Genomic DNA, 24,785 nt, shown 5'->3' with positions numbered 1-24,785 from the left:
TTCTGTCCGTCTGTCACTCTGTCTGCTCTGCGCTGCGGGTCTTTCGGTCGTGTCACCGTGTCTGTCCTTCAGTCGGCGTCTGTCACCGGAGTCCGTCCGGGCCCGGGGTCTCTGGGTCTCGGCTCGGACGGAGGGAGAGGGAGGGGAGGTGGCAGCCCGGGGAGGCGGGGAGGGGCGGGGGCGGAGACAGTGGGCGGGGGCGGGGGCGGGGGCGGGGGCGGGCGGGGGCGCCGCGGCCCGGAGGGGTGTGTGCGGGGGGCCGGAGGCGGCGGCTGTCAGAGTCGGCTCAGCCTGCGCCGGGGAACATCGGCCGCCTCCAGCTCCCGGCGCGGCCCGGCCCGGCTCGGCCGCCTCAGGTGAGTCTCCCGCCCCGGCCGGGACCCTCCCCCGGCCCGCCGCCCACTCCGCGTCCGGGAAAATGTGCGCTCCTGCAGGGATCCGGGCCCCCAAACGGGACGCCCACCGCGCCCCCGGGCCTGCCCAGCGACGCCCCCCGCCGCCCCACACTCATCCTTAACTCTTGCCTCGCCGCCGCATACTTAACGGTCGCCTGCGCGGGAGCCGGCACCCTGCGGGGCCATCGAGAGCCTCTGCTCTCGAATTCCTGTGGGGACCCCCGAGTGCCCCTTCCCCCGCCCGCCCCCAAGTCCGGGGCCACTGGAAGACGCCCCCTGCTCGGGGCGGAACCCGAGCTGCGCAGGTTGCTGGCGCCAGGCTGGCTCCCCTCCCTGCAGATCCCGCACCCCCAGCGCCCCTGCGTGGCGCCCAGCCGAAGCCCCCTCGGAGGCCCAGGCGTCCCCCTCCCACGGGGACTCCGTCCCTATTTTGGGGAAAGGGGAGGCTCAGCGGAAGCCCCGAGTTATAATTAGCCGCACTCGGGTTTCCTAGTTAATCCCACCACCACCACCACCACCACCACCACCACCACCACCACCCCAGCCTCAGGGCGGCGGGTTGGCTGGGTGAGAGGTGACCGCCGCGCGAGGGGGGAGTTCCGACCCGGGGAATTTTGATCCCTTGGCTGGAGACGCCGGAACCGCAGCAGCTGCTGCCCCAAAATAGCGCCCTCGCCCCTGCGGCCGGGGATCTCCTGAGCTCGGAGGACGCAGGCGTCTCGGTTCGCCCTCCAGACCCCTCCGCAATGCCCGCGAGCCTCCAGACCCCCGCCCCGAGTTCCCGGCTCCCGGACTCGGGGCGGGGAGCGCCTTCCTTTTCTCGGTCTCTACTGCCCCCCACTGGCGGCAGCGTGCCCCGGCAGCATCGGATGGATGGGGGACTCGAGTCCTGGGGGACTGGGGCTGGCGAGCCTAATCTCTAAGACTAGGCAAGGCGAGTGCGTAGCTAACCAGTACCCACGGGCACCGGCGCCCCATGCCAGACAGTGGAGGAGGAGAGGCAGGGTGGGGCAGAGTGTGCAGTAAGCAGGATTTGGGGTGCCCCGGGGCCTGTAGCTCCCACACCCTTGAATGCCCAACCCACTCTCTAGGGCCCCCCCATTCCCCCACCCCGACCCGGCCAACTCAGGAGAGGCTGCGCCTTCACGCCACCGCGAGCTTCCCCATCGGCGCCTCCGTCAGTGAGGGCCCCGCCCCTGACGGGTAGCTTGTGTGTGGATTGCGGCCTCTGGTGCGGTGGCCGCACTGCTCTGGCTGGGCCCAACCCAGTCCACCCAGCTGGAGCTTAGGAGGTGAGAGTGATGGGCCCTCTGTGAGGCAGGGGAAGGGATCACCTGGCAGGCCTCGCCTCTCTTCCCTTCGTTCTCTCACTCCCCTGTCTGGGTGGTGTGTGTGTGCTGGATCTCTGTCCCTTCTTGCTTCTCCCTGTCTCCCTGTGTCCTTGTCTCTGCCCGTCTCCCTCCCTCCATTTCTCTCCCCTCTCCCAACCTGCCCCACCTCCTCTGCAGCTCAGTGATAACCCCTGGTCAAGAGTGTTACCTAATCTCCCTCCTGGCAGCCTCAGGCCTTCACCCTCTGCCTTTCTTTCTCCAGCAGACGCCTGCCTGCCCTGGCAGCCATGAGGCCCCCCTGGTGTCCCCTGCACACGCCCTCCCCGGCTTCCCCAATCCTTCTCCTCCTCCTCTTCCTCTTGGGAGGAGGGGCAGAGGCTGAGGACCCAGAGCTGCTGGTAACAGTGCGTGGGGGCCGGCTGCGGGGCATCCGCCTAATGGCCCCCGGGGGCCCTGTCTCTGCTTTTCTGGGCATCCCCTTCGCAGAGCCACCTGTGGGCCCCCGTCGCTTTCTGCCACCAGAGCCCAAGCGGCCCTGGTCAGGGGTGCTGGACGCCACAGCCTTCCAAAGCGTCTGCTACCAATATGTGGACACCTTATACCCTGGCTTTGAGGGCACTGAGATGTGGAACCCCAACCGTGAGCTGAGTGAAGACTGCCTCTACCTCAATGTGTGGACACCATACCCCCGGCCTGCATCACCCACCCCTGTCCTCGTATGGATCTATGGGGGTGGCTTCTACAGTGGCGCCTCCTCCCTGGACGTATATGATGGCCGCTTCCTGGCCCAGGCTGAGGGGACCGTGCTGGTGTCCATGAACTACCGGGTGGGAGCCTTTGGCTTCTTGGCCCTGCCAGGGAGCCGGGAGGCCCCAGGCAACGTGGGTCTACTGGATCAGAGGCTGGCACTGCAGTGGGTGCAGGAGAATGTGGCCACCTTCGGGGGCGACCCAAGGGCAGTGACTGTGTTCGGGGAAAGCGCTGGTGCGGCCTCAGTGGGCATGCACCTGCTGTCCCCTCCCAGCCGGGGCCTGTTCCACAGGGCTGTGCTGCAGAGTGGAGCACCCAACGGCCCTTGGGCCACAGTGGGTGTGGGAGAGGCCCGCCGTAGGGCCACACTGCTGGCACGCCTGGTGGGCTGTCCCCCAGGGGGGGCCGGTGGCAATGACACAGAGCTGGTCGCCTGCCTGAGGACACGGCCAGCTCAGGACCTGGTGGACCACGAGTGGCATGTGCTGCCTCAGGAAAGTGTCTTCCGCTTCTCTTTCGTGCCTGTGGTGGATGGTGACTTCCTCAGTGACACCCCGGAGGCCCTCATCAGTGCTGGAGACTTCCACGGGCTGCAGGTGACTAGTGGCTGGAAGGGGTGAAGCTGGTTCCTCTAGGCTTGTTCTCCCCCACACAGCCCAACCCCTACTCCCCCACCCCCACCCCGGGACCCAGGCCCAGGCAAAAAGGCTTCTTGAGATCCAAATCCCAAAGGCCAGGGCTCCTGGCCTCATGGCCGCCCCCTCCTCCCTGAGAGCTCAGATCCCAGGGTGGCCAGTGGGGCAGAGAGAAAAGGAAACGTGGGTACATTTTCTTTCTCTCTGTCCCTTCCCCAACCTCATACTCTCTTCCTCCGTGGTGCTGGGGTCTATAACTATTGATCTCTCTGGCTCTTTGTTCATCTGTTTCTGTCTGCCTGTCTGTCTGTGCCCCCCCCCCCATCTCTCTATCCTGTCCTCCCAGGTGCTGGTGGGTGTGGTGAAGGATGAGGGCTCCTATTTTCTGGTTTACGGGGCCCCAGGCTTCAGCAAAGACAACGAATCTCTCATCAGCCGGGCCCAGTTCCTGGCTGGGGTGCGGGTCGGGGTCCCCCAGGCGAGTGACCTAGCTGCCGAGGCTGTGGTCCTGCATTACACAGACTGGCTGCACCCTGAGGACCCGGCACGCCTGAGAGAGGCCATGAGTGATGTGGTGGGTGACCACAACGTCGTGTGCCCCGTGGCCCAGCTGGCTGGACGCCTGGCTGCCCAGGGGGCTCGGGTCTATGCCTACGTCTTTGAACATCGCTCGTCCACGCTCACCTGGCCCCTCTGGATGGGGGTGCCCCACGGCTACGAGATCGAGTTCATCTTTGGGCTCCCTCTGGAACCCTCGCTAAACTATACCGCTGAAGAGAGAACCTTTGCCCAGCGACTGATGAGATACTGGGCCAACTTCGCCCGCACAGGGTCAGCAGTACTGAGGGGAGGAGGGCCTCCAGGAGCCAGAGAAGCAAGAGCAGAGGGGACAGAGAGAGAGGAAGACAAACAGGCAGACAGAAGGGGCCAGAGAGGGATGGAAACATTCACAAAAGAAAGGAGACAAAGAGGGAGACAGAATGACCAAGAGATATTGGAGAGGAAAGCAGGATGGCAAGTCCGGAAGAGACGAGGACAGAAAGGGAGGGAAGCGGAGCAAAGAGAGACAGGGAGACAAAGGAGTTATCACAGTACTTTGGGGCTTAAACTGTAGAGAGCTGGGTCTGGTTGGGCCAGTGGTGATTTTATTAGGCATGACATGCACACATGCATATATACGTATTCACACACCAGTTTACCTGTCCGAAGAAGGGGACCATAAATCTGACATCACGTGGGTGTTGTCAGATGCAAACAAGATGTTTGTAGAGCTAGAACTGAGCCCGCTTACAGAGTAAGGGCTCATAAATCCTAGTGATGCTTTAGATGGGAGAAACAAAGACAAAGGTGGAGCAGTAAAGCCCAGGGACAGGCAGAAAGAGGGAGAGCAAGAGGAAGGGGATGGCTCCAGACGATGGGGGATCCCGGAGACCAGAAAGAGGGGTTAACGAGGTGGGAAGCAAGGGATGCGTTCTCCCGGGAGCCTAAGAGGGCACGGGTCAAGAAACAGCCTGCCTCTTTCCTGCTCTCCATCTCCAGTCCACAGTCCCAAGGGAGGGCGGGGCCGGCTTGCTGGAGGCTAAGCCTTCCCTTTCCTTTCGAAGGGACCCCAATGACCCCCGGGACCCCAAAGTCCCGCAGTGGCCACCGTACACGGCGGGAGCGCAGCAGTACGTGAGCTTGAACCTCCGGCCGCTGGAGGTGCGCCGGGGGCTGCGCGCCCAAGCCTGCGCCTTCTGGAACCGCTTCCTACCCAAATTGCTCAGCGCCACCGGTAGGCAGGGGCCAGCGGGCAGGGGCCAGCGGGCAGGACGGGCGGAGGGCAGAAAAGGGGCGCAAACAGAGGGGAGTGGGAGCTGGCCGGGTGTAACCCCTCTTTTCCCAAAACCTCCCCCCCACCCCCCGCCGCCAGCCTCGAAGGCTCCCAGCACCTGCTCAGGCCCCGCCCACGGGGAGGCATCCCGGAGGTCCAGGCCCGGCCTTCCCCTGCCCCTTCTCCTCTTCTTCCACCTCTCCGGGCTCCTGCGGCTGTGACCATGGCCACTTACCCCTCCGGCCTCAGGGGCCCCTCCTCTAATGAGTGGTCGGACAGTGGGCAAGGGCTCTACTCAGGGATCTCCGACCCAAAGCACCCTCCCTCCTCAAACCGAGAAACTCAAATTGGCCAGGGCTGGGAGGGGGTGGTGACCTATGACTCGTCTCAGGGACCCACACGCCTTTGTTGTTGAAATGGAAACGAAAAAGCCAATTTTCTTTTTTATAAAATTATTTGGAGCTTGAGCCTGGTGTTGGGCGGGGGGGAGAGGGAGGGCCGGGAGCTAGATAGCACCCCCTAGTGGAGCTGTAACAGCCAACCATTTCTGTCTCTTCTTTTCCCCACCAATCCACGGATCCTCCGCCTTCTGATCCTTTCTGTCCCCCTGTCTTCCGGTCATTTCCTCCTCCCCCCACCTTCCTTCCCGCCATCCTTCTCTGGCCCCGCCCGCACTCTCATCCCTCCTCTGGTCTTTCGTCTTTCGCGTGTTTCTCCGATCCTATTTCCACCATCCTCGGTACCCTCCTCCTGCATTCTCCTTGTATCCTCCTGCACTGACGTCCCCCACCATGTACGTTCCCCGCTCTTCCCCTTGTCCTCCTCCAACCCACTTGCTGGGCGCCCTGGCCGCAGACACGCTGGACGAGGCGGAGCGCCAGTGGAAGGCCGAGTTCCACCGCTGGAGCTCCTACATGGTGCACTGGAAGAACCAGTTTGACCATTACAGCAAGCAGGATCGCTGCTCAGACCTGTGACCCAGACGGGACCCCCACGTCTTACCGCCCTGCTCGCCCCGCCCGGCCCCCTAGCTGTATATACTCATCTAAGGGCCGGGATATAACACAGAGGAGCCCTAGACCCTGTCCACCCTCCCCACCGACTATCCCCGGAGGCTCCCCGTCCTCTGCATGTCTCGGGCCGAGCCCCTCCCCCGCGGTGCCTTCGCCCCTCTGGGCCGCCAATAAACTGTTACAGCCACAGCAGTATGCGCGACTAGGGAGCGAGGAGCGGGCCGCAACCTCGGGGCTGAGTAGACGGAGGGGCGGGCGCGAGAGCCAGCCAAACTTGCCGATCTCTGTAGCCGGGCGGAGCGTGCGGCTCCCACCACCCAGCCCCGGCCGGGCCCTGCCCGCTCAGGAGGCGGAGCTCGCGCCAGCGCAGTAGCGACGGAGGCGCGGCGTGCATTGTGGGAGCCTGGAGGGTGGCGTCTTCCACGAGGCCGCGGCTCGCACTTCTGTGGCTGCTGGAGACCCGGCGAGCGTCCCCGGAGCCCGCGCGCCGGTCCTGCCTGCGGCTAGCTCAAGACCCCGAGTCGAGACGAAATGCGGGAGCCGGAGTCCCGTCCGAGCCGCCAGGACGACGCGTCCGTTCGGCCTCCCTCCCCGCCGCCTGCCCTGAAGCCCCTGAAGGACGTCCACCTGGGCCTAGCCCCGCCGGACCGCGGGCCCGCTCGCCTGGCCCTCCTCTCGGGCCACTACCTTTACTATCATTACGGCTGCGACGGCCTGGATGACCGGGGCTGGGGCTGCGGCTACCGCACTCTGCAGACGCTGTGCTCGTGGCCAGAGGGCTGGTCCGCGCGCGTGCCCGGGCTGGCCGCCGTGCAGGCGGCCCTGGAGGACATGGGCGACAAGTCCCCCGGGTTCCGGGGTTCCCAGAGCTGGATCGGTTGTGTAGAAGCCAGCCTCTGCCTCGACTACTTCGGAGGGCCCCAGGGGCGCCTGTGTCACATACCCCGTGGAGCAGGGCTTCAGGGAGAACTGGAGAAGCTCTACTCCCACTTCGCAGGGGGTGGGGGGCCTGTGATGGTTGGGGGAGATGCAGATGCACAATCCAAGGCCTTGCTGGGAGTCTGCCTGGGACCAGGCACGGAAGCCTATGTTCTGGTATTGGACCCTCACTTCTGGGGTGATCCAAAAAATCCCAGTGAACTACAGGCGGGTGGCTGGGTGGGATGGAGAGAAGTGGGCACAGCCTTTGACCCCAACTCCTTCTACAACCTGTGTTTGACGAGCCGCAACTCCCAACATCAACAGCATGCCCTGGACTGAGACTAGGGTCCCAGAACAGAGATAGTCTCTGGCCCCGAACACACTCCCCTATCCCCTTTTCTCAAAGATAAAAAAGCTTGCCTGGGCCCTTGGAATCAATAAAGTGGTGAAGCTCATAATCATGGCCCCAGCCAATCTTTGGGAGAATTTGGGGAGGTATAAATCAATCACTATGGAAGTGCTTTTATTGGCAGTAGGGTTGGACGTACAAAAAAATTCTCAGCTGGATGGGATGAGGCAGTCACAATTCTAGACGATACCAGGAGTGAGGAAAAGTAAATGGCTCAAAAGAAGTCCACATCATCTGGAGCATCCAGGTCACGGTATTCCACGATGGCCCGTGGGTCTCCTCGGACCATCCTGTGAGATACAAAAGAGTTAAGATGGGAGGAGAGTTAAGGCTCTCTGAATGGGAGCCTGAAGGGGGCAAGGAAGTCTGAACATCTTAGCTCATTCTCACCTATTCCGAGGCTTCCCAGGATAACCTTGACCTCGGAAGGCATCATAGTTCCCTCGGCCAGCACCATAGGGGGCATGAGGGTATGGAGGCCCTCCCGTGGGGACTGCAGGGCGTACAGCACCAGCTATGAAAGAGATCAGTGTTGAGCTGAAACCTGTGACCTCAATTCTACCTGGGTTCAGCTTCCTTTCTCCCAGCCCTCAGTCACTACTAAGCCCTTTCACATCTCCCCTATACTTACCTCCATACCCCAAGATGGGGGGCCGGGGCTGACCATAGGGCATCAGGCCCTGGGGAGTCTGGTGCGGGTAGGGGAGTCCCGGGGTCAGGCCTGGGGGGAGTACAACATGGACAGGAACATGAATTACTGCGGGAGGGGGAGATGGGGAATGACAACTGGCTTTTAGAAACACTTCCTGAGAGTGGGATAGAAAGTTTTCAGAGAATCCCAGGATATAAGAACCAGGAGTCCTTCAATAGTCAAAGGAGAGGGAATGTGGCAGACCCTCATGGATCGTATCTTACTCTGGGCAGGGCCAGGTGGCTGGGCTGGCTTGATCTCAGGCAGAGCTGGGCGCTTGGCATCAGTGAGAAAGTTGTTAAAAAATGCCACTTCCTTCTTCACTTCCTCAATCTTCTCTGCATGCTTGTTGAAGATATGTTTGCGTACAAACTCAGGGCCCTGGGTAAAGAAAGAGGGTCAGAGCAGAGCAACCAATGTGGAAGGGATAATTAACCTCCCAGCCCACCATTTCCAGAGCCAATTTGACCCCAGGCCTGAGGAGGCTTCCTGGCTCAACCCCCTCCACCCACACTTCTAACACAGAACTCCCTAACATCCCAGACCTTGAATTTCTTGCCACTGAGAGGGCATAGCCACTTATCCTTGCCCAGTTCCTGGGTGTTAGAGGTGACAAACTTTTCCACTTCCTGCTCAGGGTCTTTGCGACCCATCTTCTGAGCCTCTTCCTCGGAAAGAGATTCCCGTACACTCAGCAATGGAGTCAGCTTCTCCTCAAACGTCTTCTGCCACTCTAGCACTGTGGTTTGGGAACACAGAACAGTGGGGTGGAGAAGGGAATTAGAAGCAAGAAACAAGGAAGGGATAAGGGGTGCCTGGCTGGCTCAGTCGGAGCATGTGACTCTTGATCTCAGGATTGTGAGTTTTAGCCCCACCTTGGGTTATAAAGATTACTTTAAATTCTAAGGAAAAAAAAAAAGAGAGGGTGGTTAAGGCACCGTTACCAGAACAGATCTAAGACCAGAGGCAGCTGAGAAGAAAGGGAAACCAAAGGGAATCAGAAATGGGGAAGCTGGGAGCCCACCTTCTCCATGACTGATGCGGTTGGGCGGCATAGGCCCCCGAACATGGATGATGCCACATCGGTTGGGCATTTCATCCTCATTGGGGTATTCGCAAGTGTTATAATAATCCAAGGAATGCACAATGCGCAAATAGAGAAGGAGTTTGTCCAAAACCTGAGGGAAATAAAAATCTGAGTTCACCATACTCTTCTAACCCCCTTGCTGCCCCAAGCCAGGGCCCTGCCCGCCTGCTCTTGCTGGCACCTTGATCAGTTTTTCATCTCGCTCCACATTGATCTCTGCTGGGTTCCCTTCCTTAGGGGGTTCCTCAGGGGGAGCCCCCCCACTGCTCCCCAGCAGCTCCTCCTCCTCCGCACTCACTTCTTCAATCAGATAGTCAGTGATATTCTTCAAGATTGGGTTCTGGGAGGGCAGACTCTGGTAGAGAGAAAGAAGAATGGCAAGTGAAGCAGAGAAAACTCTTGAGGCAGGTAGCCCAGGAAGCTAAAGCAGAAAGGAATCCAGGGTTCACTTGGCCTGTTAATACTGCTTCATTATTTATCTTTTATTTATTCTATCCTAGCCAATAAACCATAACTAATGTCAGTCCATTCTGTTGGAAGCTGGAGTATCTGCGCAGACACAGAGTATAAGAACTGGGGGTCAATGCTACAAGACATTGACAAGACCAGAGGTGCCTATCATAGACGATATGGTATTGGCTGCTTTTTAAAAAGTTCCATGGGAGTCACTGACTGTTGGCAGAGGAGGTGTCCCAGGCTCAGAGGCCCAGAGCTGGGTCCTGTCATCCAGCGTGTGGATCAGCTTGGCGGCCAGTTTGATGTCGTTGCGCACTATCTGCTTGTGCTGGGTGATGCCATTGATGTTGCGGACTCGACGGGTCAGGTCTCTGTTCACACCAGGGCTCAGCTCACACTCCCGGAGCTAGAGAGAACACAGAGCTCACCAAATGTGCCCGAGAAGCAGCAGCTCAAGGGACTAGCCCTAGTGACAAGACCAGTGACTAGAACATGAGCTCCCCAAGAACATGGACCAGGAGGGTCTTATCAGGGACAGCACCTAGGCCAGACACCAATAGACAGTTAATGTGAGCAGACTGAACAGATGGGTGGGAGCACAACAAATGAATCAAATAAGAATCGGGTGACGTACATTACAGAGAACCCAGTCCCAGCACTTACTCGGATATTCTGCAAGTTCCAACAGATCTCTTTGATGTTAACACTGCGGTCAAAGGTGACCCAGCCACGGCGGAAAAACCTACAGAAGAAACGGTCAGCATAACCCTGGGATACTGGCCATTAGCCTCCCCCTGTACCTATTTCCAAGGTATACAGGGTCACTCTCGTCTCCATTCCTCACCTCCTCTCAGGCTGGGGCTCTGACAGTGCCACACGCATGAAGCCTGGGTATCTTTTACAAAGCTGGAAAAACAGAGGAACAGAAACCCCAATGAGTAATTCAGCGTTTCTCACTTCTTCCAATCCCTGTGTCCTAAGAACCCTGAGAAATGCCTGTGAATCTTTCAAGTAAGGAAAAACCAATAAAGGGCTTAATAATAAAAGCACTTGGGATGCCTGGGTGGCTCAGCAGTTGGGCACCTGCCTTTGGCTCAGCGTGTGATCCCAGGATCCGGGACTGAGTCCCATATCTGCCTCCTTGTGGGGAGCCTGCTTCTCGCTCTGCCTGTGTCTCTGCCTCTCTCTCTTTCTCATGAATAAATAAAATCTTTAAAAAAATAATAATCATAAAAGCACTTAAGGGACGCCTATGTGACTCTGCAGTTGGGCATCTGCCTTCAGCTCAGGGTGTGATCCCGGGGTTCTGGGATCAAGTCCCACATCTGGCTCCCTGCAGGAAGCCTGCTTCTCCCTCTATCTTCTGCCTGTCTCTCATGAATAAATTTTTAAAGAGTAAAAGCACTTAGAAGCAAATGGTATAATCGAGGGCCAGCCCACAAAGGGCCCACGAGAAGAGGCTTCCCTGTTAGAGAAATGGGTATATGTTAGAAGCAGAACCATATTATCTTACCCCCGCCTCACCAGCTCCCCTTCCCTGCTACCAAATATGCCATTCCTGCAGCCAGTACCACTTTTTCCCACTCACAGAAATGATCTCGGCTCGAGAGATGTTGGGTGCGATGTTGCGCATAAAGAGGGAGCAAGTCTTATGGAGGGGCCGAGGTTTACATTCCAACCCAGGAGTGTCCTTAGGCTTCTCTCTGTCTTCTTCTTTGGGCTTCTCCTTTTCTTTTAGTGCCTCTTCTATGCAGGAAGTGTTGGAAGTTGGTGAATATTTATTGTTGATTTTGGAGGGAAAGAAAGAAGTGGTGCAACTCCCCCCCACCCCCATGTCCCAAAGGCCGGCCCTTATCAATTTTGCCCACTCCCACCTCCCCTACCCCTATTCAATAGGAAGAGAATGGACTAAAAGAAGATAAAACCTACCAGACTCCTCCTTCTCTTCCTCAGCTTGGCCACTCTCTGACTCTGACTCGGACTCTGACACGCTGCCTTCATCAAAGCTGTCATCACCACTGTGCTTCCTGTTCCGCTTCTTGCTAGTCTGTGAGAGCCACAGCAAGAGGAGGGGAGTCAGATAACCAGGACCCCAGATGTGACAATGACCGCCTGGCAAGAGATACCCTACCTTTTTGGCATCTTTCTCAGAGTCATCTTTCTTCTCTTCCTTGTCCCCATCACCCTCAGATTTCTTAGTTTTGTCATCATTAGAACTGTCATTTTCAGCCTGCAGGTACAGACAATCCCGGGCATGTCCATCTCCCCTTCAACCTTTATCAGAGGGCCCCCTCCCTAGCCCTCCACCTCTCCTGGACCCAGCACACAACCCACCAGGCCCCCTGACCACTGAAGTTGCACCTTCCTCCTCCCTAGGAACTCAGAGGCAGCACCCAATGAGCCCAGCACTCTGACCTGTTTGCCGTCTTCTTTCTTGTCATCCTTATCATTGGCCTTGCGCTCTCCATCCCCCAGGCCTGGTCCAGCCCGGCCTTCCTCTTTCTTACTGGGCTCTCCAGGCTTTCCTGCCTGCTCCTCCTCCTCCTCCTGCTCCAGGATGCGCAGATCATTCTCTGTCCCTCCTTCCATCTTAATCACAGCTACCAACAAAGGGAGCAGAGGTCACAATCCTAGGGTCCTGGCCTTCAGCCTCTTGCTTATCAACTGACTTCTATTTCCAAACCAAGATCTTGGGTCACCAGACACCCTCTTCCCCTCCCAAATCCACATACCTGCATCCAGCATCTTGACGATGGCATCAGCTTTGTCTATGTCCAGGAGAAGATTATCAAACCAGCCACTCTCCATAAGGGACAGGAATACCCTCAGTCGGTTTTGCAGGGCCCCCCGGGCCTCCTGCCGACGCTTCCCCACCTCATCTGGGTGGTACTTAGACCGAAACCTGGGAAGGAAGTGGGGAGGGAAGAGACAAAATAGTCACTGGATGCCAGGGCCAGGACATGGGGAGGGGCCCAGGCAAGTCAGGGCTTAGCCCCCATCCTCTCACACCCACAAAAAACCATGAAAGCAGAAAGACTGGGGAGAAGGGTACACTAGAACCACCCAATACCCCCAAAAGGAACCAGAGGTTATGCTCTGAGAAGATTTGTGGGAGAGCCAGGAACTAAGAGCTCTGGATTTGGGAAAAGCCATGACTAAAGGGGAAGGCCAGGGTTAGAGAGGCAGAATGATTGCCCTGTGTCTCTGGGAAACACTAACTTAAAAAACTGTAGTTTCCCAAAGCTTCCAAGAGGAAGGCTAAGGAAATAGTAGATCCCAGAGAACCTCCCTCTCCTTGCCAACCCAAGAGCTAGTCATTAACAGGACTGCTCCCACCAACTCCCTCCATCCCTAGGTGGAAGACAGAGGGAAACCTGAAATGCACTGATAGGAAAAGCCAAAAAAGGCAGAGAAGTTTTCTCCCCCCTTGGGAAGAAAAGCAGATGGTGAAGGGACAGGGAAAGATCAAAGGGAGAAACTGAAGTGCCCTTATAACCTCAGGTACTGCCCACAGGGAGAGAGAGAGAGAAAGAGAGAGAGAGGGAGAGAGAGAGAGAGAGAGAAAAGAGGTGCAGGATTAGGGTGGAGCATGGAAAGGAAACATTTAAAATAGGACCTTGAGGGGGTAAAAACAAAAAAAATGAAGAGTATGAGAAAAACAGAAAGGGAAAGTGTGACAAAGTCCCAGAAATTGAAAACAAAGGGAAAAACTAAAGGCCAAAGAAAATGGGGGGAAAAAAAAAAAAAAAAAACAGAGGAAACAAGTGTTAGGCAAAGAGCAAGTACAGGGACCAAGAAAGAATGAAAGGTACACGAGAGAACGAGACCAAGACACAGAGAAAGAAGAAAGAGAGGACAGTGACAGACAAAACAGAACCACAAGTTGAGCGTGAGAGGAAAGGAAAGCCGCAGGCATCACCTCCAGGATCTTTACCTTGGCTGCTTGGTCAAACAGAGCTCAAGATTTAACTAGCCGCGCCCAGGGCCCATGCTGGCAGGTGGGCCACCGGCTGGCTCCTGGCTGGGGCGTCCCGGCCCAGATGCCCCACCCCCGCGGGACTCCGCGGTGGGGGCCCTGACTGACTAGCTGCCTGAGCAATCACATTCAGCTAAACCGCTGCATTGTGCACAGCAGTGCCCTGCCTGTCTGCCTGGCCGGGGCAGCGCAGCTCAGCCCAGGGGGCTCATGTATGGGCTGGGTATGGTGGGGGTGGAGGTGGGTTTGCTCCGAGCTCCGTCGATGAGCGGGTGTAGTTCCCAGTTCTGGCTCTTTTCAAGGAGGAGGAGCAGAAAGAGGATGAGGAGGAGGAGGAGCAGGAAGGGGGGAAAAGATGGTTGATTAAAATTAAAACATCCACAAAAGGAAAAAAACTAAAATTCTTTTTCTGTCAAACGACCCTGAGATCTTTGCTTTTTCTTGTCTGGATTCACTCGTTGCTTTTGGGAGAACACCACAGCCACACAGGGTCCCGGCGATCAGGGATGACAATGACCCAATACCAGCAAGTGGGAAGCAGTCTGTCTGCTGCCCCAAGGGAACAGGTGGCTCTGGCCAGCTGCCTGGAGGTGTCCCACTCACTGAGGACAGAGGGGAAGCAAGGTGGGGTGGGAGGCCGTGGCAGACGTTGAAGTGAGGAGGAGAACCCATCAGCAAATGCTGTTGTACTTCCCATCCCCCACCCCCAGGAAGTTCTGGATTGGGGAAAATGGGAAGAGGACAGGGCTGCAGGCTCCACTGGCGGGGCCAGGGAAAACATGCTAGGCAACAGACAGCAGGAAAATAGGGGCACTCACCACTCCTCATCTTTATGAGCCAAAAAGAAATCCTGCATCTGCTGCCTTCGAAAATCCAGCTTATAGTCATTATAGCGCTTTACAGCCTCTGTCTCATCCACAGAGTCATCCAATGACAGAAGAAATTCCTTGAAGGTCTTCATCACCGGTGGTGGCACACCCAAGTCAATCTCTGCGATGCTGCCCAGCCTGGGGGGGGCCCGGTCAGGAAGTCTTGGTTGTGGGGGAAGAGGGTGGGGGGATGGGGGGGCCAAGGTAGCCAGCTGCCCCCTTCCTTTGCTCACCATGGACACCACCCCCAGCACCAACCGCCACCCCCCTACATAGGCACTCCTTTCTGTACCTAACCCACTCCCTGGCTCCAGCCACGGTCTTTGGCAACCCCAATCCATCCCCCAAACCGAACATCTCCCTTTTCCCAAGAACCCCAGAACCCAGGTCTTTACCTGGCCTGGATAGGCAGAACATGGTGCTGCATGATGTGGACGTCTGGGTGGCCCCAGGGCTGAGGGGGGCCATAAGTAGGGCCCCCACCCCCCCCAGCATAGGGCATCTCATAGCCACTGTGGTATGGGTCAGAGCTGTGCTCATCCCTGAGGGTGAGGGACACAAAAGTCAGACAGAGAAGGGAATCATGTCTCCAGAGCACGAAGGAGGATGGGGCAGAGGAAGGGGAATATGCAATGTGGTCTCTCACCCAAGGGTTTAAAGATCAAAAAAAGATGGGTTTACAGGAAGTCCGAGAAAAGGAAATGACAAAGTCCTCAACGGAAGTGAAGAAAGAGAGCCAGGCAGGTGGAACTGAGGCTAAGGAGAGAAGCCAGAGAAACTGTTGCCACCTCACCAGTCTCGCCTCATGCGCTTCTGTGGGGGACTGAGCTCATGGCGCGGAGGAGAAAAGCGCTCTCGCCGATTCCGGTCATAGTCCCGATATTCACCCCGACTGCGGCGCTCCCGGCCACGGTCCCACTCTCTGGCAATAAGAATGAGTAACAGTAAGAAGATAAAGCTGGTCATGCTCCTGCACAGGCCCTTCCTCTCTTGAGACACCAAACTAAAAGCTTACAATTACAAAATTATTCTCTAAACAGAAAAAGACTCTTACAATCCCCAACTAGCCAGCCATGGCCACCTCAAATTCAACATCTTAGAACAGAGCTACTACTTCTACCACTTTGAGCCCAAGCTTGCTTCCCTCCTCTGGTTTCCCCAAGAGCGAGGACATCAACCATAACCAGATATCTAACTTATCAAGTGTCACTCTCACTATTCATGTGGGCTATTGGCTTGCTAATCCTCTGCCTCAGAGCCTATCTAAGCTGTTCTCTTACTTGCCCTGTCCACAAACTGCCCCCATCTGGGTGCCCTGACCCTAGTCATTTCTCCTTTAACTATAGCATCTGGTGTACTCATCTATGGTCCCTACCACTTCTGTCAAAGTGATCGTTTTCAAACACAAATATCATCATGCCATGCCCTTCCTTGCTAAATACCAGTATACAACACTGTTCAAAACCCTGGTTCCTGCTGTCATTCCAGTCCCTCCACCAGTTACCAGCCACCACCATTCCAACCTTAACCAAATAAAAAACATCCTTTACTATAGCCCAATGGTTTTCAAACTTCGGGTCTTGAGACTGCCACCCCCACCTCACATCCTTTAAAATTACTGTAGGGCGCCTGGGTGGCTCAGTGGTTGACCATCTGCCTCTGGCTCAGGCCATGATCCTGGAGTCCTGGGATGAGTCCCGCGCATCAGGCTCCCCCAGAGGGAGCCTGCTTCTCCCTCTGCCTATGTCTCTGCCTCTGTGTCCCTCATGAATAATTTTTTTTAAAAAACCTACTAATTTTAAACTTCTATATCAACACAAATTACATCTTTTCTATAAAAAAATATCTATTTCCAAAAAAACTTTCTTTTAATGAGAAAAGTGACATTGTTTTTTACATTTATCAAATCCTCTTAAGGCCTGACTTAATACAAACAGCTGAATTTTCATATTCTACATTCATCTGTTGTAATATGTTGTTTGAAAATCTAGCCTCACAGATACACAACTGGAAAAGGATATATTTTCATCAACAGTCTTTTGAGGTACCTGGGGATATTCTTTGATACTACCCAAGATATGACGAGAGGTTTTTTTTTTTTTTTTTTTTTTTTTAAAGATATTATGTATTCATGAGAGACATGCAGAGAGAGAGAGAGGCTGAGACATAGGCAGATGGAGAAGCAGGCTCCCGGCAGGGTGCTTGATGCCGGACTCATCCCAGGACCCCAGGATCATGACCTGAGCTAAAGGCAGACGCTCAACCACTGCGCCACCCAGGCTTCCCAACAAGTTTCTTAAAGGCAAATTGCAGCACTGAATCTGAGTATCAGTGAACGTTCTGTGCTCCACTACATTTAAATCCATTGTTCTAACCTTGCTCTTTGAGTGGCTCTTGACATTTCTCATTATACAGTATCAAAATATATTCGTTAATATCACTACCTATCTCATCAAAAGAGTCTTAAAGTAATAAGCAGTTGTCAAAATCACAGGTACAAGTTTTCCAAAATTCTAGTTTTCACTGGAAAGTTCCACTTCCTCACTAGCAACAAAACTAACAATTTTCTTTGGAGTAATAGAGTCTTAGTCTGTTTCCAAGAAAATATCGAATACCCATATAGAATTAACAGTTTGGGGACACCTGGGTGGCTTAAGGGTTGAGTGCCTGCCTTCAGCTCAACGGGTGGTCCCCCCCCCCCAAAAAAAGGGGGTGGTCCCAGAGTCCTGGGATAGAGTCCCACATCGTGCTCCCTGCATGGAGCCTGCTTCTCCCTCTGCCTGTGTTTCTGCCTCTCTGTGTCTCTCTCATGAATAAATAAATAAAATCTTAAAAAAAAAAAAAAAAACCACTGTACTCCCAAATGTGATATAAGTGCTCTATGCATACTTCCTATTCATCGTGTGTATCCAACTTAATAAAATTTAAAAATTGTACTGCTTCATTAAGGACATTAAGTGAAACCAGCTTTTTTTTCTTTTTAAACTGCTTGTGTCACTGCCTTAATTTGTACTAAGACACCAGCAGTTTTCCCACCAATACTATGACATCAACAATGCAAATGTCAACACAGTGAAAAAAATACTACCTTAAAGCTGCTATAAAAATAGTTCTAGAGGCACCTGGCTGGCTCAGTGGTTGTGCATCTGCCTTTGGCTCAGGTTGTAATCCCAGGGTCCTGGGATGAGTCCGGCATCAGGCTCCCCACAGGGAGCCAGCTTCTCCCTCTGCCTAGGTCTCTGCCTCTGTTTCTCTAATGAATAAATAAAACCTTTAAAAAAAAAAAAATCAGTTCTAACATCGCAGATCTTTAGTCTGTGGACCACACTTCTGTGTATGAGAGTTCCAAATGCTCCATTTTGCTGGCATTTGGTACTATCATGGTTTTAAGTTTTCGTACTTAATTACTTTTTCTTTGGAGAAGGAAGGGGCAATGAGAGAGGGAGAGAATCTTAAGCAGGCTCCAAGAACAACATGGAGCCCAGTGCTCATTCTAACACTGAGATCATGACCTGAGCCAAAATAAACAGTCTGATGCTTAACTGACTGAGCCACGGGGGGCGGGGGGGCTGAGAACCACTACCAAAAAAAAGTAAATAAATAAAAATTAGAATATTGGCTCCTTTCTGCACACAATATTATGTCCCCAAATCCAAAGTGTTCACTCCACTGTGCCTGGGGGAATTCCTAGTCATCTTTCCAAGTGTCACCTTCCTCTCATGCTCTTTGACATATCACCTCCACCACTACTTCCCTCCCTTAGATTTACTCCTTCAACACTTAACCATCTTTATGATGATCTCTCATACATACTCAACTGCAGCACACCCAAGGCCATTTTTCCCCCCACTCCAAGCCCTAAACTATAAATTATTTAATCACGATAACCACTTCTTACCCATCTTCACAATTCAGAACACTTTTGATTTTTTTTCTCTCTTAGAAAACATCAAGGGGGATCCCTGGGTGGCGCAGCGGTTTGGCGCCTGCCTTTGGCCCAGGGTGCAATCCTGGAGACCCAGGATCAAATCCCACGTCAGGCTCCCGGTGCATGGAGCCTGCTTCTCCCTCTGCCTGTGTCTCTGCCTCTCTCTCTCTCTGTGTGACTATCATAAATAAATAAAAATTAAAAAAAAAAAAAAAAAAAAAGAAAACATCAAGGGAAAAAAGTGCCACATAATCTCCGCAGTGAAGAAATACATTGGCTATACAGATTGAATGCTTTACTGAACTCATTTTTCAAAATATTCTGTAATGTTTCCAAATCAAGTGCCATCAGCACTGATATTGCTGGTATTTGTGATGTCTTTTCAATTAAAAAAAAAAAATCTTCCAGTTTTTCTGATCTTGATTAGTTCATCGGAAATACCTTAATGATATTTAACTCAAGAACATCCCAGAAAGCTAACGACTAGCTGAGTCAAACCTAATCAATTAACTAAACCTTACCTGTCCAACAAACACTTTCTGACTTTACAGAAGACAACCACAAGAAATACAACCGTATTCTGCCGGGAAACAGGTCTGGTCTGACAATCTCTCCAGTGGAGTCAACTCTAAGACATTACTTTCTCTGAATCAACCTTTTAGATGTGTAACTTACAAACAATAAAACGCATGCATCTTAAATACAAATATAAATATTACTTTTTCCCGAACTCTGTTAGGTCTATTGCTTTGACCTTGTGAACATTTCAAAAATGGAGCCACGTCTAGCTCTTTAACCAACAGCGCAACGGTCCAGTATAAACGACTGCATGCGGTTCGCCCTATAAAACTAATAAAGGCGATGATGCAATGAGAATGGAGAGCCACAGAACGGGGCAAGGGGGCAAAACCGAGAAAAAGTCTCACCGGTCATTCCAATCGTCCCCTCGACGTCTTTCATCTCTTTCCCGAGAACGGTCGTAGTCGCTGCGCTCCCTTCTGAACTTGTCCCTGCGCCTTCGGTCATACTCGTCATCGCTGTCACCCATGGCGCGCTCTGAGGGGACCTGGAGCCCGGACATGGGTGGTCAGGGTGCGGAACAATGACGAGGGGAGAAAGGCTCCGGAGCCGCTCAGGAGCAGCACGCCCGCCGCCCCCCGCAAAGGCCAGCCTTCCGCTGTCCGCGCCATGCTGAGCTCGCCGCCCGCACAGGAGGACCGCCCCCGCACTCCACTGGCGCCCGGGGTCTCCCAGCCCACGCCCGCCGGCCGCCCGAACCCGCTCCCGCCCTGCCGCCGCAGCCCCGGCTCTCCAGGCCCCGCCCCTCCCCCACCTGGGAGCGGTCGCGGCCGTTAGCCTCGCGCTCCCGCAGGCTAGTTTTCCAGGAGACTTGGGCCTGCCTCTTGCTTCGCGCGCGCGGTGAGGGCGGCGCGGACGGCGAGAGGGAGACGCGGGGCTCTCAGCGAGGAGGCCAAGGAGACGAAGAGAAAGTGGGACAGCCGAGGATGGGCGGTAGGCGCGCGCCGCTCGCGCAGCGCCTGCGTCACCGGCGGAACGAGGCCCCAACCACAAGCTACTCCCCCGCGGCCTGAACTGGAACTTAAAGCGCAGGCAGGGCGAGAGGCTGGTAGCCCTGGGGGATGATGGGAAGGGGGGCGGGGACTCGGAAGTCTCGCGCGCTTTCAGGGACGAAAACTGCGCCGACGGGAGGGATTACGGAAGCCTAGACGGACCCAACGAGGCCGCGGAAGGGCGGTAGGGCCCCTGGGCGTATAAAGAACTTTCTCCCGCGGAGGTCGAAGGTCGTCCTCTGGCTTGATGTGTCCGGGATCTGGGGATCTGAGCCAGTTCGTGTCCCGTTGTTGCCCCCCGACCACCCAGCTCGGGGCGCCTCCTGCCCTCATGTGGGGCTGCTTTCCCCTGCTTCTGGCGCAGGGCAGGGAGCTGGGGAATGCAGGCGTTTAGCGGGATAGAGCAACCATTTTAAAGCATCTCCCACCATTTTGTGCTGCGCCAGAGACCCAAGCTTTATTGCCGCCTCGGTATTTAACCACCTGCAAAACCCTGTTACTGCTGTTCTTCGTAAGAGGCGAAGGCGGCAGGTCTGTCTTATCCCCAACCAGTAGTTGGTTGGGATAGCTTATAGGTTGAGGTCTTGATCAACAGGCGGAGACCGGCTTGCGCCAGAGAAAACGCACCACCACCCCCGGAGAGAACACCAAGTCCTTGATCAGGGAGTGGAGTGTCCAGGCTGAAGAACAGGGAAGGCCGCCTCCTTGGAGTATGCTGCAGCCTCACTCCAAGCACGGAGAGGAAGGGTGTCTTTACACCACGTTTGCAAGAGTGTAGAATGGAGTTGCAAAAATCTAGGTCTAGGGAGACCCGGGTTCTGATCTTGGTACTGCATTAGGAAACCATGCAACCTGAGATCGCTTCTGTAAAAACGCAGTCACCACAAATGTGTTTGCATTAGGCTGCTGTGAGAATCAGATGAGACAATACACTTAAGTGTTTTGTAAACTCTTGAGGGATTATTATTTCATGATTGGAGGAAGAAGAGACAGTACTTGGTGACACAGTTGTCAGGATAGATGTCAGGGAGGGTAGTTGATGGGGAGGGGAAACGTAACAGGTGGTTCTGGGAAGGCTCAGCAGTCGGTCGTGACAGTGGCTGAGAGCTCCTGGATGCGCCAGGCACTGCACGCCTTGCACAAGATGTGCCCATCCAGCGGGTAGCAGCCCTGACACTCGCCCTCGGAGGAGAGGAGCAGCCCACACTCCTGTTAAGACAGAAGCAAGAGCTTTCTATCAGGGCCAGAGCCCTGGGTTCTACCATTCCCAGCACCCCAGACCCCAAGAATCTCCCATTCCCCTTGCTGGGGCCCCCTGACCTCGCACTTGTAACAGCCAATGTGAAAACTGCGATCCAGAGCAACGATTCGTACCGTCTCCTCCTGCCCTGGCTCAGGCATGATGGCCCCACCACACACTGAGCACCGTGGGGCAAACTTCCTGGGGTGGAAGGGAACAACGGAGGCTGTCAAGCCCCTGGGTTGGAGGGGACTAACAGTGCAGCCCAGAGAAGGTGGGCTATGCAAGGGTACGGGAGAGGCCAGAGGGATGGATGGTCTTGGCTCTCACAAGAGAGAGTGACGGTAACAAGAAAGACAAAGTCCGGGGTAGGAAACTGGAGAAGCTGGTACTGGGACATAAAGGAGAAATGAAGAAGATGGGGAAGGTCAGATGTCTCGAGAAAGATGGGAGACCCAGTCTGACCTGTGGAAGTCCTCAATGCAGTGGATCTGGCTGGTGGCATCCACTGTGAAAGGGATGCCGTCGAGGCCACGGTGGCACACCACACAGGTAAAGCAGCTAGGGTGGTAGGCTTTCCCCATGGCCCGCAGGATCCGGTCCAGGATGGGTTGGGAGCATGTGGAGCACTTCTCCAGGGTGGCCTAGCGAATTAGAAAGGAAGGGTGGCAAGTTCAGGGCTGAGGAGGCCCGTGGCTGGCAGGCACCCTGCTGGCCTACCCACCTGTTTTTATAGCCTGCAAGGGATTCAGTGAAAAGTGGCCCTGAACAGATCTAAGTCCCAGCACTGTAGCTTCCTACAGAAGTGATCCAGTCTCAACTTCCGTTTCCTACAGTAGTACCAGCTGCTTCACAGGGGCAGCAGTGTGGAAATTTAACATATTCCCTTAACTCAAGATAAGTCTGGTCTCCTCCTCTTCTTCCTCCTCCTCTCACATTTGTAAGGAACTATTGTCCTTTCCCTCCAGCAGCCAGTAATTTCACTACTTTCCCAATTCCTTCCTTCTTACACATCAGTTTAGTCCCCCAGCTTGGAGTTCTTTTTTCCTTTAAGACTTTATTTATTTATTCATGAGAGACACGGAGAGAGAAGTAGAGACATAGGCAGAGGGAGAAGCAGGCTCCCTGGGGGGAACCCAATACGGGACTCAATCCAGGGCTCCAGGATCACCACCTGAGCCGAAAGCAGATGCTCAACCACTGGGCCACCCAGGCATCCCCCACCTTTGAATTCTGTCCCTCTCATGTGCTTAGACATCTAGTTTCCACCTTAGATGGAAGCCTCCTGCCTCCTGCTACCTTAGATGGAAGCCTCCTGCCTCCTGCTACAGACTCCAGCACCCAGGCCACCCCCAGCACACCCACTCACCACATAGCAGCTCTCACAGTACGCCCTCCTCTCCACAGCATAGAAATGTTGGCCCCGAAGCTGGGCCCGGCATGTAGAGCACACGAAGCAGCCAACGTGAAAGACCCGGTCCAGGGCCACAACGCCAGCCCCATCCCCAACCACATCTTCCCCACAGCCACCGCACCGCCCTGGGGACAGGGAGGGACAGGGTCAATAAGCATGCAGAATGGAAGGTGGATTCGCTGTCCCCTTGACTCCCCAGTCCCCTGCCCCCCTTCCCACCTCAGGTCAGCTCACCAAAGTACTCCCCGGTGGGAGGATGGTTCATGTCATGCACCAGTTTCTTCGTCAGCCTCTCAAGCTCTTCCTCAGGAGGCTGGTTCAGGGGGACCTGAAAGGGGGGAGTCAGGGGTTCAGCCCTACCTCCAGCTCCCTATGCTGTCAGACTTTCCTGAAGGGGACCAGGCAGTTCCAAGCAGAAAGCTCATCTGACGAGGTCTCAGCCCGGGGCCCAGGGGTGCACCTCCAGGAGCCAGTGTACAGCTCCAGCACCTCCCTCTTATATTTCCTGACCAGCGCCACATCCCTGGGACCCAGAACTCCAACACCCCAGGACTCCCCACCCCACCCAATCAGTGTCCAGTTGTCCATGAGGACCCCACATCCCAATACTTAGGGCTTACCTGGGGCCCATACGCGCCTCCTCTTCCTCCTCCTGCAGCCTCCTCTTTAACCCCTGGCCCTGGCTCATGGTGGCTCCTATAGCCAGCCCCCCAGACTTCACCTTGGCCTGGGAGAGGAAAGTGAGGGCCCGGGAGGGCCCCGGAGGCCTGAGAGGCCCCCCGCCTGGGAGGGCCACAGCCTCTCACTGGTTGTGCCACCTTCACTTGCACAGGGAAGGCAGGGCCAGCGGGGGTGCTGGCTGTAGCATAGGAGGCTGGAGTGGGGCCCCCATAGGGAGACGCTGAGAGCTGTTGGGGAGGAATAGGAACACCCCCTCCATTCGGCTTCAGGGAGCCTGAGCCTGTGCGGTAGGCATGGGGCTGAGGGGGCTCATAAGCCTGGGGAGAAACAGACCAGGAGTGAGAAGGCCCATTCCAGGACACACACTTGTGGGCCCTCCCACGTGTGTGTGTGTGTGTGTGTGTGTGTGTGTCCCCAAGGTAGTGCTGGTCTTTGACAAGCACTCAAGAGGCTGACAATCTAGTAAGATGTGATACTCCTGCATGTATCACACATGGGGGCAAGGGTGAAGGGTACCAGGTTGAGAATCTAGGGAAAGGACCAGGATGGGGAGTGTGGAAGAGGGCAGGAGACAAGGAACAGGGGTGGGACAGGGAAGTCACCTGCCGGTCTGACCGCCGTGGGGCATGACCACGACCTCCATCCAACTCAGCCAGCATGCTGGTCAGCGAATCTATCTCGGCATCCAGACTTCCTGGACGCAAGGCCCCCCTGTCTGGGGGGAGCCCCTGGAGATGAAGAAAAAGCAGGGAGAATTCAAGTCACTTGCCCCGGGTGCCCCCACCTCCCACCCACTCCCAATTCCAATTCTCACCTGTGAGCGCTGCGGTGCTCCATGGCACCCCACCCAGGGGAACCCCCGATCATCTGGTCCCCCGGGGGCCTGGTAACACTGCTCAGATGGGAGGGGGCAAAAATTGACCCTGGGGTGGGGCTGATGTGCTAGGGTGAGGGAAAAGAGAGCCAAGGTGGGGATGGGGAAGGAGGGGAGGGTGACACTTATGGAGGCCGCCCTCATGGGTCACTCTTCTCCCCTCCCCCCCCACACTTGGAGTCCCAGAACAGAGCAGGAGCAGGAAGCCGGAAGGGCTTCAGGGAAGGGGTGGCAGGGACAAGCCAGGGGCAGGAGGCAGGAACCAGAAGGCGAAGGTGAGCTCAGAATGGCCAGTGGCCTCCTTGGCGGCACTGGGGCTGCCTTACCTGCTCCATGGGCTGGCGGCGGCCCCGGGGCACCTCGGGGGAGTGCTCTCCCCTGAGGGGCTCTTGCAGGCTCCAGCTGCCTTGGGGGGAGCCAGGTGGGCCCCGACATGGCCGGGATCAGGAGACTCTAGACAGCGGTCAGGCCCCACGTAGCCCCAAGACTCTGGTCTTGGCCCCTTCTTCTGTCCCACACCTCGTTTGGAACTCCAGGAAAGAAACTTTTTCTGGCCTTTTTTTTCCCCTTCCTCCCCAATTTTGGGGACAGCCACGCCCCCGGTGACGTCACCACATTCCTGGGGGAGGGTCACGTGGCCCCCTAGGCCCTAAACTGCCGTCCCTCCCCCAGTCGGCCCCCTCCCGCCGAGCAGGGAGAGCTTTCCAAGGCTGCCTCCGTTTCACTCGTTC

The 24,785-nt window shown here is 55.5% G+C and overlaps 4 protein-coding genes and 1 long non-coding RNA gene across 14 annotated transcripts; 3 read left to right on the top strand and 2 right to left on the bottom strand.

Annotated features, from left to right (window-relative positions):
• The first annotated feature begins 244 nt into the window (after positions 1–244).
• On the top strand, positions 245–6,126 carry ACHE (acetylcholinesterase (Yt blood group)). 5 transcript variants are annotated; one of them, XM_077908063.1, is made up of 6 exons: positions 245–356; positions 1,487–1,687; positions 1,992–3,072; positions 3,458–3,942; positions 4,716–4,885; positions 5,780–6,126. In XM_077908063.1, the coding sequence occupies exons 3-6, from the start codon at positions 2,014–2,016 to the stop codon at positions 5,899–5,901; spliced, it is 1,836 nt and encodes a 611-aa protein (XP_077764189.1). In that variant the 5' UTR covers positions 245–356; positions 1,487–1,687; positions 1,992–2,013; the 3' UTR covers positions 5,902–6,126. The 5 variants fall into 5 exon arrangements, with proteins under 5 accessions (XP_077764189.1, XP_077764188.1, XP_077764186.1 ...); XM_077908062.1 differs by having other exon boundaries at positions 1,989–3,072; XM_077908060.1 differs by lacking the exon at positions 1,487–1,687.
• Positions 6,127–6,264: 138 nt separating this feature from the next.
• On the top strand, positions 6,265–7,316 carry UFSP1 (UFM1 specific peptidase 1). The gene has a single exon (XM_077908067.1). It carries the CDS (start codon positions 6,469–6,471, stop codon positions 7,195–7,197), a length of 729 nt encoding a protein of 242 aa, XP_077764193.1. The 5' UTR covers positions 6,265–6,468; the 3' UTR covers positions 7,198–7,316.
• Positions 7,317–7,364: 48 nt separating this feature from the next.
• SRRT (serrate, RNA effector molecule) lies at positions 7,365–19,897 on the bottom strand. Of its 5 annotated transcripts, none has more exons than XM_077908056.1 (20): positions 19,608–19,897; positions 19,201–19,340; positions 15,140–15,268; positions 14,742–14,888; positions 14,296–14,508; positions 12,234–12,403; positions 11,917–12,101; positions 11,633–11,731; positions 11,431–11,548; positions 11,090–11,247; positions 10,346–10,407; positions 10,165–10,243; positions 9,719–9,907; positions 9,227–9,400; positions 8,983–9,136; positions 8,504–8,697; positions 8,183–8,339; positions 7,899–7,988; positions 7,658–7,781; positions 7,365–7,557 (listed from the first exon to the last, which is right to left on the bottom strand). In XM_077908056.1, exons 2-20 carry the CDS (start codon positions 19,320–19,322, stop codon positions 7,482–7,484), a joined length of 2,640 nt encoding a protein of 879 aa, XP_077764182.1. In that variant the 5' UTR covers positions 19,323–19,340; positions 19,608–19,897; the 3' UTR covers positions 7,365–7,481. The 5 variants fall into 5 exon arrangements, with proteins under 5 accessions (XP_077764182.1, XP_077764181.1, XP_077764184.1 ...); XM_077908055.1 differs by having other exon boundaries at positions 7,899–8,000; positions 19,608–19,896; XM_077908058.1 differs by having other exon boundaries at positions 14,296–14,484; positions 19,608–19,896.
• LOC144319640 (uncharacterized) lies at positions 19,163–24,122 on the top strand. The gene is made up of 2 exons (XR_013385399.1): positions 19,163–20,029; positions 20,441–24,122. It is a non-coding gene; the product is annotated as an uncharacterized LOC144319640 (long non-coding RNA).
• TRIP6 (thyroid hormone receptor interactor 6) lies at positions 20,784–24,784 on the bottom strand. 2 transcript variants are annotated; one of them, XM_077908065.1, is made up of 9 exons: positions 24,381–24,784; positions 23,995–24,122; positions 23,783–23,908; positions 23,120–23,497; positions 22,734–22,827; positions 22,455–22,624; positions 21,551–21,729; positions 21,166–21,286; positions 20,784–21,054 (listed from the first exon to the last, which is right to left on the bottom strand). In XM_077908065.1, exons 1-9 carry the CDS (start codon positions 24,487–24,489, stop codon positions 20,923–20,925), a joined length of 1,437 nt encoding a protein of 478 aa, XP_077764191.1. In that variant the 5' UTR covers positions 24,490–24,784; the 3' UTR covers positions 20,784–20,922. The 2 variants fall into 2 exon arrangements, with proteins under 2 accessions (XP_077764191.1, XP_077764192.1); XM_077908066.1 differs by having other exon boundaries at positions 23,995–24,072.
• Position 24,785: the final 1 nt, after the last annotated feature.

This window comes from Canis aureus, chromosome 8, assembly GCF_053574225.1.
Source record: "Canis aureus isolate CA01 chromosome 8, VMU_Caureus_v.1.0, whole genome shotgun sequence".
NCBI classification, from domain to species: Eukaryota; Metazoa; Chordata; class Mammalia; order Carnivora; family Canidae; genus Canis; species Canis aureus.
This window is presented reverse-complemented; position numbering and strand designations above follow the sequence as displayed.